Source organism: Lagopus leucura, unplaced genomic scaffold (assembly GCF_019238085.1).
Source record: "Lagopus leucura isolate 7727_CA_CO unplaced genomic scaffold, USGS_WTPT01 Super-Scaffold_100008, whole genome shotgun sequence".
Taxonomy (NCBI): Eukaryota; Metazoa; Chordata; class Aves; order Galliformes; family Phasianidae; genus Lagopus; species Lagopus leucura.
Window position 1 is genome coordinate 9,890,254 of NW_024962265.1, and position 12,162 is coordinate 9,902,415.

Consider the following 12,162-nt stretch of genomic DNA (forward strand, 5'->3'; position numbering starts at 1 on the left):
TTGCCTTCTTCTCTGGTAATTTCTAAACTGCAAAAGAAGTACTTTCCCTCTTATTTGGCCTTGCATTTTCAGGCTATCTAGAAAGAAAATACAAAGACAGGGAACTAAACTACTCTCAGTAACTCAAAGTATTTCTAATTACAGAGGTATACGTATTTATTACTTGTTTAGTACATGAATGTGAAGAATTGTCATTTCTTAGAATATGTGTTTATGTTGAGATATATTTTCTGTTCAAAGTGCATATATAATGCCTTCTTGTGGCAAATTTAGAGATTTCTTCCAATGTATTATTTCTAACATAATTTACATTATGAATTTATATTCAGAAAAAAATACTTATCTTGGAAAGAAAAAATAAAGAGAAATCAAAATATGCTATGCATTATACTAGGTCAAAATCAGCCATGCTTTTTGTTTTCATTTGTACTTCTTTCTCTGTGACATTTGAGTCACCAAAGCATTTTTTGGATAATTAGGATAAGAAACTCAGTACATTCTGATGAATGATCTTTGCAATTCAAAGTTAAAATATATATAAATATCATGCATATATTATGCATATATATTAACTAACGTTGACATGGTCTTCAATGATTTCTGGAAGTGTTTGTAATACAAGGAAACTCTAAGGAATAAACAGACAACATTGTGGTGAAACATTACTGAAAAAGTTTATCTCCAATTTTCCAATTCTTTGGAAGTACATTCAGATAAATTTCTATCTAGTATTCTAAATGTTAACAACAGCAAATAGAAAAGCTCTTAAGAAACATTTGTATCTATCCTACATTTTTCTTTTGTTGTTGTTTTTTTTTTCTTCTTCTTCCTGATTAAATTTGAATGATTTACAGTGATTAAACATATAAAGTTATAATTTTGGAGAAGGTACTGTGTTCTGCCTGCCATCCAAACTACAGACTTTTTTTTGTCTTCTTGACTTAAAACAAACTACTGCTAATAGATTCAAATAAAGATTCAATTAACAGATGTTCTGGAGAGAGGCAGACAGATAAAAGATAAATATTTAATGGAATGTTTAATGGAATGTTTATATTCTGAGAGAAAAAAATTAAATGTAGACTCACTTTAAATTGTGATTCTTTTAATAAGAAGCCAAGAGCAAAATTAAAGTAATAGAAATGTCAGTACGCTAGAAAATTCTTAGACTTAATTCACAATGCTGTATTATATGATGCTGTATCTCTTCTGCATTAGGAGTTCCATAAAGCCTGTGGTAACTTTGAGTGGACAATTAACAAAACAATAGGCAGAAATCACATCTTAATCTGTTATGACCAATGACCAATTGGTAGATAATATGCTATGACCTATCATTCTTCTTAGCCCTTTTTTTTTTAAGAATAAAATTTGATTTTAAACTGATGACTTAATGTTATTTCAAATTAGCCCATATCTTGATTGGCCTAGGGCCTATAAAAGTACGAAGAATCAGCACTCTTTCAGACTCCACTGAACATCCTCTGACATCATAGGTTTTCACTATCCAAGCCAAGAGTTTGTTAGTGTGTTTTAAGCCACATATTCTAATGAATATAATGGGCTGGTTTTCAAGAAAGGATTTGATGACTGAGATATGATTACTTACCATACTAAAATAGCATTGTTGAAGAGACTTTCAAAACATCTATTGCACTGAAAGTGGGGGGGGGGGGGGGGGGGAAGAAAAAAAAAGGGGGGGAAAAGCAGAAGCTCCTGTCCCTGTGAACTACAAGCATCTGGAAATGAATACCTGTGACAAAGGGAGAAAAGGGTTCACATGACCAAGTATACAGCACCGGACATGAAAAAGACAAGAGCTTCCATTCTGTCCTTTTTAGGATCTTAGAAGTACACAGAGGTATCTATACAATGAAGCAAAATGATCAGTAGAGGTAAAACATCAGTGCAATGTCAACTGCATCATGCTGATTCCAGGAGAAACTGATTCACAGCAAACAATATGACATCCTTTTAAGAAACAGAAAAGAACACTTTGCTGGAAGCAGGAATGCTTCCAGCTATGATCAAGAATCAGAACTTGAACTCCATGGTATCTTGATCTTTTCCACCTCTTCCCCTACGGAGAGCTCTGGATTTGCATGAAAATTACCACTACTTAAGAAAAATTGAGAACAGAGATCTACTTAAAGATCCTGACTTTAGTAACAGCTAGGCTATTATGTAAAAGAAGCTTGATGAGTAAAGAAAGAAATGTCCCTAGGGATTCTGTGTCTTCTGATCCATACACACAGATCCTCAATCTTCTCCAGGGAAGAATGTGCATTATTCAGGTTGTTGCAGACTATGCTCTGTATAGTATGCACAGATTAAGTTATGTCCTTTTTTAGTAACTTTGCTTTTCTTTCATCTTGAGATAAGTTATTTAACTTCTCTTCTGCATGAAAAAAACTTCTGTAGGAAAGTAGCAGGGACAGTTTTCGAAAGGACGTGTTCAGAGGACAAGGCATTTGCAGAGAGCTCCTTCTGCCCTGCACACTCCTAAAGTAACAGCTTCCATATCCAAACAACATGCAGTGAGCAACTAGCTAAGAAATATCATCAGTACCTCTTAGTCTGTACTTACTGAGAGCTAAATAAATTGAAGACTGCAATGTGTACAGTCATTACTTTTCATTTGATGGTGGGAAATAGGATTGGATTGGTATATTACCTGAGACCCAAAAGGAGATGGGTAGCTTTCTGTAATAAGGCTTCTGGGACAGGCTAAAGCCTGTAATATATTACACATACATATTACATACACTGTAATATAACCAGATTTTGTGTTTCAAACCTAAGACAAATGAAACCATAAGGTCTTTTTTTGTGTGTTTTTTTTCTGTTTGCTTGTTTGTTTTTTGCCAACCAGTGAATCACATACTCTATAAACAGTGAAAAAGCTGAATCATAGGCAAAAAAGCCACCTTTCCAAAACCTCCTTCCAACAAGTGAGAGGAAGTGATGTGAGCCCTTAAGCATGTAGAAACAAATCAAGCATCAGGCTGGGGAGTGGCAGCTCATGCTGGAAGCTGCCATGATATCCACAGTGTTGTCATTGGCCTCCTCTATTCAACATTAATCTCTTCTCCCTAATCCTCCTACCTCTATTTTCCTGTTTGGATAAAAAACTTCTCCATTACAGCTCCTGTTTTCTACCCCTGTGGCCTAGTAGATCTCCTCATACCACAAGACCTTCATTCCAAGTTATTCCAACACAGAGACAACAAGCACACTATTGCACCATCTATGCACTTGTGTTTATATTTACAGCTTATTTGGCCTGAAGCCATCTTTAGCACATCAAGGACCATCCCTTTTCATTCAAGTCTTCCTAATGCATATTCTTATTAATTCACTTATTAAGTCCAAATAATGATGACTTGTTTTATTTGTTAAAAGCTAAAAATCCAGCTTTGTCTAAGCAGAGTGGCTCCAGTTATATCACTGACCTCATTTAATCATACTTGCTAAAAGGTGGAAAATCTGACCAAAAGGCTGTGCCTTTCCTAGGAACAGCAATAATGTGTTGCCTCACTGAAGAGGGAGGACCATGAAGGCCTGGTAACATACCAGAATCAGCTTACATCTTTTGTACAGACACAGAAGTATTTATTTGATGATGACCTTAAAGAAATCACAATAGGTCCCTTCCAACTCAAAATATTCTATGATTCTATGACAGAGCTCACTGTGAAGTGCTGGCACAATGACTTCCAGGGAAGCTATTCAGAGCTGTGTCATTCTGCCTGGAGACAACTGGAGTTTTATCAAAATAAGAGCATGTTTGCCCCCTTCCCAGACACATGATACATTAATACAGCTTCACCGATCCTGTTCATAAGTACCATATTTTTCTTAAGCTATGAAAAGACAAATTGTCTCCTGCTAAAGAACTTTCATTGAGTATAAAGTAGTAAAAAGCAAACTGTTTGGTGAATTCAGTCTGACAACGTATTATTAGTTACATTCCAGAGGTTTTATAAGGCTTTGACCTTTGTGATGAAGCCTTGCTCTTCATGAGCAGTCCTTGTTTGACCCATGTGAATAAGCCCATTGACCAGCCAGGACACATTATGCCCAAAGACCTCACGCCATCTCTGATCATTCAGAAGTATCACCAACAGCTTTATCTTTAATGTTTCTTGCAGTCTTTGGATGGCTTGTTATGAATAAAAATATAAAGCACAATTCATATTAGCAGACCTTCAAAACAAAAATCCAATATCTTTCCTAAAATAAATGGATGCATTTCACATTTTCTCCAGTTCTTGTAACTGTGGAAGAAACAAAGATGAACTAATTGAATTACCAATGACCATGCATTTCTGTAAGGGGATTTGACACTCATACATGAAGACAGAAGAAAAAGAACTTAATACCATTTTCTCTTACCATTTAGAAAATGCACATCACAGTATATGCAATTCCTCTGATTTTTAAATAAGGACTGGATCACATTTGATGGTCGCTTTAATGTCTTTACTATATTTTTTTTGAATAATAGTTAGCATCTGACCTTGCTTGAGTAATAAGTTTGTGTTTGTGTTCAAAGCAGAAACTGAATATTGAAGCTCTTGTTAATGAATAGTTATTGAAGATCCAGAGAAATTACCTGATTCTTTTCTACCAGGCCATCTTTACCATTCAACCTGTGTCTTTGGAGATTTCTGTCTTCTTCCTCTACCATCTTCATTGCTCTCACCTTTTAAAACTTTGCTCCTTGTGCTCCTACTGCCTCCAATAATTTTCCACTTTTTCAGGAGCGTAAAACCTATGTGGGGAAGAAAAACGCAAACAAAAACAGAACATAAAAGTCAAACCCCAATCAAAACCTTAAGTAAAAACTCAGATCTGCCCTTGACTTTCTTCTTTCTGGCTGCAGTTAGTGTTTAGGTCTAAAGCTAGGCCTGTGTTCATTAGTATAATTTGTTTGGGTAAGAAGCAAATACCATGCACAGATACAACAAAATCAGCATCTGGTTGTTTTGGCCATGAGTGTCTGCTCAGATCACAGTGTGGGGTCAGAACTGCTCCAATTCCAAAGCTGAGAGCAAGGGACTGACTCTGTGCTGTCACATGTGATGCCACCTGGAGTAACTTCATGCAGTTGTAAAAACCACATGCAACTCAAATCAGGACAAGAAGCAAAACCTACAGCCTGCTTTGTGAATATATCAATAATTAAAAATCAGCTACAAAGCTGAATTGAACTTAATTGTCCTCATCTCCATGTTAGCCAGAAAAATACGCAGCCTGGAAAGCAAGTGTCTTGCATACTTTTCATTTCACTCATAGGGCTTATTCGTGCCAGTAGATATTGAAACCCCACCTCATGGTTTGGAAAAGTAATTTCCATTCCATGAGTTTTGCTTGAAGCTAATGCATGCTATTAGAAAACATCTGAAGTAAAACTTTAACCATTTCACTCAGCCCAGCTGTGAAGTTCAAACTGCTTTTTAAAGTTAATTATCTTGCTCTGACCTGCACATATGCACGTTAAATACAAATAAATCAATATGGCATGCTTATTCATGTCTCAATTTGCTTTTTGTTTTTAAAATTAGCATACTCTTGATTTGCCTAACAGATATACAAGTATGATGATATCTCACAGATTAAAGTTTTGTGTTTGCCTCTTTGTAGTTCTTTCACTATTTTATAAAATTCAAAGTCCTTGAGGGAGTGTCGGAAATCCCCATAATTTTCTTCAATGTTCTATTTTACCTTTTTATCTCTGATATAGCTAGCACATTTGAAAAAGAAATGCAGATAGCCAGATGACTCCCTGGTATTCATATATACCAAAGTACAGACAAATGCAAGTGACTTGAACTAATGCTGACATTGATTCACGCCTGAGTGTTTTGTTGTCTTTTCCTAAGGATGCCTTATTAGGAACATGTGTTTGTGATCTTAACTACAAAATTTTTCTTCTGAACTTTGAGAAGAAAAAGTAGAACTGTCAAACTTTTTTTTTTTTTTTTAAAGGTTAAAACAAATATTTGAGAAGGATAGTTACAATCACCATAGTTTCCACTGCTGGTTATTTTGTAGTACCACTGTCCTTTGACTGGCATTGTCACCTACTACAATTCTTCTAAAAAATTCTACTAAAAGAGAGGTTATTTCATATCTTTGCTTTGTGGTTTTCTGAGCACTCTCCTCTGAATCAGCCAGCACAGACCACAGCAAGAGAGAATATAGAGTTAGCTGATTCACTCCTGCTGCTTGGTGTGGTGATCTCTAACTGCACTTAGTTGTGGGGATTTTCCAAAGCAGACAAGTGACTTCTCCTCTTGCCAGGTTGCTGCTGTCAGATTTTGAGGCATTTGGACATTACCACATCTCAAGAGTGCGCAGCATCATGTTCACACCACCCGGCCATTAAATGAACAAGCTCACTGGTGGTTTAGTTTAACAGTTCTCAATGGCAGCAAATGCCCATGCATTTTGTCATGGTTTCCCTGTATTAAACAGAACTAGAACAAAAACAACAGAGATCTGGAGAGTTTAGTTCACTTAGTGGCATCATCTAGTCTGTCCTCAAAGTGTGATATGAAGTGAGTAAAGCTTTGCAAAATTCTGAACTCCATTCTTTTTGAGAATCAGCTGCAAATCTGATGCTTCACTTGAGAGGAAGAAACATCCCATACATTCAGGCTCTGAGATTATGATGTCTCATAATGCAGTAGTTTCTTGTTGAAGAAAACACTGATGTTTGCCTGGCACAGAAACCTGGGGAAGAAACTTTCTGAATAGTGCGACCCCAATACATGTAGGTGAGCTTTCACAAAGTGGTTTGTATACTGACTACAAAGACATCCAAGTCATGGACTAGACTTGCTCAGTAAGGGCAGTGTACTGTGGTTACAAAGCACTAGTATTATTAGCTGTTTTAGTTAGTATGGCTAGACTGTAACAGCTGGAAACAAAGCTGTAACTTGAGTGTGGGCACTGATTCACTTTGAGTCCTTGTTTACTTGTTAACATATTTCTGCCTGTAGGACAAGCCTCCATAATGGGACAAGGCTCCGTAAGTATTCAGAAGTAGTGCTGCAATAGCATTCAGCTGTGCAACCCTCATCTAGATTACTGAACACTTACCCTTGCAAAAGTGGAAATCTTGATTCAGAAGCATTCATCCCAAATGTCAAACCAAAACAGAATATACTCAAAAAAGAAAGAAAGAAAGAGAGAAAAAAAAATCCAAAATATTAAGGAAAACCTTTCCACAGGCCTTGGCTATGAAATAGCCCAGAATCCAAATACAACTGTTTGGAACACCCTAGTGGCTTTTGGAGAGATGCTGCAATTTCCATTTTCAAAACATCTTGGTTAAATGTTCAAGTGTCTGTTCCCTGACTGCAAAAACCCCACGGAAATTAAAAAAAAAAAAAAAATAATAATAATAATAAAAAAAACGAACAACAACAAAACCAGAAAGTCTGCAAGAGGTAACATTCAGGACCTCAGGCAAAACCGAGCCGCTCCCTGCCTCCCGAACTGGGGAAAAGATTCTGAAAGCCAATGGAAAACTCCTGGTACAATCAGCAGGCTGAGCTACGAATCTAACTACTGCTAGAATGTTTTTTCACTTGTTTGTTTGTTTGTTTTTTTAGTTCCAAATAGGGGAAATAATTCAGAAACAAACAAACAAACAACAACAAAAAAAAAACAGAGAGAGAGAGAAAGAGAAAGACACCTCCCTGTCCGGCGCTGGGTATGACCTGGTTTCTTCCTCCCCACAACCCTGCTTCGTTCCCTCTCTTCACAGTGACATCTACCGGCCTGCCCCGAAGGCTGCCCCGCACCGTCCCGCTCGCAGCCCGGGGCCGCTCTCCTCCCGCACGGAGCCCGCAGCGCTGCCGTCGGGGCACAGCGGCGGCCCCTGGTCGGCCCGCAGCACCGACGGGAGGAAACTTTCTCAGCGAGTTTCTTCCCAGCGAGCTCCGCGGCTGCGCGACATACGCGGGTGCGAGCCGGCGGGGAAACTGGAGAGCAACCTGCTGCCGCCTTTCTCCTGGGACGAGCCGGGTGCTGCTCCCTCAAAAGGCTCTTATTGCGTCGGGAACCCCCCCGAGCGATCAGGCTGCGCGCCTACTCTGTGCTGCCGAACGGAGCTTGGGGCGGGCCGACGGCTCCGCGTTCCGCGGGGTGTGGCCTCGGCATTATTTATGAGCTCCAGCCCCTATTTGCTCAGCTAATGATGCACCGCCGTGCCTTGCCTCTCAGCGCGGCGGCGAGGGCCGGGCAGCGCTGTAACTGGAAACCGGAGCCTTCACCGTCACCGCGCGGCCACTTTCCATTCACTTCTAGGTGCTTCATTGAGGGCTGGGGAGAAGCGCTCCCGGTGCCTTAGGATTATTTCACAAAGGAATTGGGAGTACCTTTGCTACCACGAAGAAGAGAGACTTTTCTTTATGGTTTGTTTTTATTTTATTTTATTCTATTTCTCCTCCTCACCATGAGCTAGGTTTGGAATTAAAACGTTCTGGTAACAGGAGTGGAGCTCATAAACTGATAGAAACCAGATAGAAATCTGTATTACTGGTTCCTTCAATAGCTAGGTAAGCATGATTGGAAGTTCTCTTTCTCTACTGTAATAAATGTGAAATGTGTTTGATATTTGAATTTCCCTGCCGTTTAAGTAATATTTTCTGGATTAGCATAGCCTGGATTTGAGGTTTTCCTTTTTATTCCTTTCTTTCTTTTCTTCTGGTGAGTGGTTTTCCTTGTGGGATGTCAGGCTAAGAGTGAGGCTGCAGCAGATGACACCTGCACAGCACTTATGGCAGGGCTGTGTAATACTTTCCAAAGCAAAGCTGTGTGCTGGAAGCAACCTCTGTGACAGGAAAGCTTCAGCACTTCAGTAGCGGTTTGCTGGTTTGTTTACAGCTTGAGTAAGGTCTAACAGCAGACATGGACAGAAATGGAGTTGCTTTTTGCTTTTTGTTTGTCCAAAAAGATTATTTAAGAGGACTTGAAAAGATTTGAGGTCTGTGTGTTGTCAGCGCAGGTCATGTGCATGGGACGTGCTGAATATAGTATCATGACTTACTGAGATAAATTCAGAGCTGGGATATAAGCCCAAATAGGCTTCAAACCTGCGATGAGTTTGTGCTCAGTTACTAGATGTGTAAATCTCTGAAATGTACCTTACTGCCATTAGGTTACTGACATGTCAGACACCCTGAGATACCTCTGTGACACTGTATGCATTTATTATTTATGTGTCTAACAGCTGGGTAGGAGCCATGCTGCTTACAGCCTCGATCTTACATTTGCCTGTCACTTCTGTGTGAACAGTGAAGATGTGTGATTTGAGCAATGAAATGTAGTAATGTTTCAGTCCTGTAGCTGATTGCGCTGGAGTTGGCAGGAGGCATGAGAGTGGGAAGGAAAGAGTGCTGAAAGGTTTATTTTTTATTAGTATTATTTCTTACAGTATCGTTTAAGAGAAGACAGAAAGTCATATGCTTGTTCCTCTGACTTTTCATCTCTATTGCAAAGAAAGCAAAGTGCTACTACTGTAAAATACTAATCCCACTGCATCTCTTAAATCACATGTTCAGTGTGATTGGCTATTTGTTTTGGCCTGACAAAGCAATCTTATCAGGATTTAATGGCCTCTCTCTCTATTAGAAGAGGGCTAAGTTAAAGGATATCCCATGAGCTGGTTGCAAGGTTTTGAATTTAAAGCCCACAAAGCAGCATTAATGTTGGAGTTCATGCAGCTTGTTTAAGAATTATTCTTGGCAAAAGTCTTCAGCTATCATTTTATTAGTTAACAGACCTTTAGAAATAATTTGGAAGTGGGCCATGATGAATATGTTTCTTCTGTAGACCAGATCTGTATCTGGAAAATTTCTGACACCAGTGTTTGTGTCAATTAGCAGAGTGGTAGCATTACTTGGTCTGAATGCATGTCTCAGTACTCTAGAGCTAACTGGGCAGGGCAGGGTACAGTATGGGCTACAGAGTTGTTCCCTCCTGTATGCTCTCTTCATTCCACACCAACTTACTGTGAAAGTCTAATGCAGAGAGAAGCCTTTAAAAATGAATTACAGTGCATGGATAGGGAATGACAGAGCTGGTAATTGAGATGGAGCTTTTACCTCTTAGTGATGTGGATCCAGCCTGAACTGGTGCTGACCTAAAGTCGTTCCTGTCTGACAGATGGTTCCTGCCATGATGGGATGGTTACAGCCAGTTCTTTTAGAAAAGGTTTGAATCACAGAAGAGACTCAGTGAACAAAGATGTAGAAATATTGTCTTCCACTGGAGGGACTGCAGTGCTAGAGCTGAGGTAAAGAAGTGTAAAGTGGTTGCACAGGCAGCAACACTCTTCATTAAAGAAATATGTAGACTTCAAAGGTATCTTCTGGCCTTTGGAGTTGTGCTTTTCAAGGTGGTGCCATTTGCTATAGAACTAAATATATCACCTGATCAGCCAGTAGATAGTGTCCAGTAGAAAGGCTGTTAATGAAAAAAAAAAAAAAAAAAAAAAAAAAAAAAAAAAGTTTATATGTAATATATATATTTATAATATAGTATACATAATATAATATTATATATACATATAAAGACCAGACCAGGCTGAGCTGAAGAAAATCATGGACACCATGATCAAAGTTCTCAGAAGTAAAATAAAATCTGAACATCACAATTTTTGGAGAGATGCAGTTTAGGAACATCATAGATACATAGTATTCAGTTACTAATATTTGGGTTTTATGGGTTTAGTCCAAAGTCAACTGGAATTGGTAGGAAAGTGACACTGATTCCAGTGAGCTATGCCCATTGTGAGTCTTCCTGACCTGTGAAATGGTTGCAGATTTGTTTTGGAATGTTTTCTTTTCTCTGAAGAGCTCAGTATTCTCAACAGCTTCCCCCTATAAAATGAATGTAGATTCAGCAGATGTATAGGAGGAGTAGCTCAAGTATCAAGTGTTTACACACTGTCCAACTCAGGGCAATTTTAGTGCTCTGTGAAGGTCTAAGAGAGAAACTAAGTGTCCCAAAAGGAGCTAGACCAAAAAGCAAATGTTGATTAATAGTTTAAAGCATGTTGAAATACTTTTGGTTTCAGTGCTTTTGAGATTAGTGACGTACACACTCAAGATTTCATCTTAGAAGAGGGTATAGAGGGCTATTAGAGCACTCAACTCAAACTCAAAACTCATTTCCAAATGCCTTTGATTTCAAATGTTAAAAAAAAAAAAAAAAAAAAAAAATCAAATATGATGTTAACTAAGGCAAGAGGTCTAAAAATATCAGCCAGCTTTTTATTCATGAAACTTTATCTCCTGTCCTTGCTTTGCTCTGCCTTGACATTTAGTATAATTATTTTTCCAGCAGGTGGAATTGTCTTTATTTAAATAATCTGAATTTAATGCTGTAGTCTTCTGTAGCCAAAACTAGGGCTCTGCAGGTTCATTCTAACAGCAGAGAGCTCTTATTGTGCCAGCACAGAGCACAGCTGGAGAATACCATTTTCAGATCTATAAAGAAAGAACAGAAGTGCTCTACCTCCTTCATGTTATCGTATATTATGGCATCAGATGGGAGAGCATTTTAGCACAGATTGTTCTTTAGTGCTGTCTGTGCTCCACAAAACTATGTAACAACATGTAATGCCAGCTTTCTTTCTTTCAGGTTTCATTTCTTGGATATTAAGTTGCAAATCTGAAGAGATGGCATTTCTTGTACTGCACGTGGTGATTGGGATATTTATTTACTTTAGCAATGTAAAAGGATCTTCCCAGCCTCAAGCAAGGGTATTTTTAACATTCAATGGTAAGAAAAAAGAAAAACATTCTTATGTTGTGATTGAACATTTTCATCTTCACCTTCAAATAACTAAGTAGTAATTGTGTATTTAGTCTGTGCCCACAATTTATTTTTGGTTTGTGTTGTTGAGGTACTTGTCAATCTAAATTTGATTCTCTCCTGAAGTTCATTGCTCCTTATGCATATATCCCTTTTCTTTATTTGAAGTAATAATCCCTTTCCTTTATTAGAAGTTATTATGTCTTAGGAACAACTAAAGATTTTATTTCTTATCTTCTTTTCTTTTTCTTTCTCTTTTCTTCTCTTTTCTTTTCTTTTCTTTTCTTTTCTTCTCTTTTCTTCTCTTTTCTTCTCTTTTCTTCTCTTTTC

General features: G+C 38.2%; 1 protein-coding gene across 2 annotated transcripts in view; it reads left to right on the forward strand.

Annotated features, from left to right (window-relative positions):
• Nucleotides 1–8,216: 8,216 nt before the first annotated feature.
• The window catches only part of SEMA3C (semaphorin 3C), a 121,252-nt gene continuing 117,306 nt past the window's right edge, over nucleotides 8,217–12,162 (forward strand). Inside the window, exons 1-2 of one of the 2 annotated variants that reach the window (XM_042872764.1) lie at nucleotides 8,217–8,570; nucleotides 11,659–11,799. In XM_042872764.1, the coding sequence (XP_042728698.1) occupies nucleotides 11,697–11,799 (103 nt within the window). In that variant the 5' untranslated portion in view covers nucleotides 8,217–8,570; nucleotides 11,659–11,696. The remainder of the gene's footprint in view (nucleotides 8,571–11,658; nucleotides 11,800–12,162) is intronic. The other variant, XM_042872765.1, reaches the window with a different exon arrangement.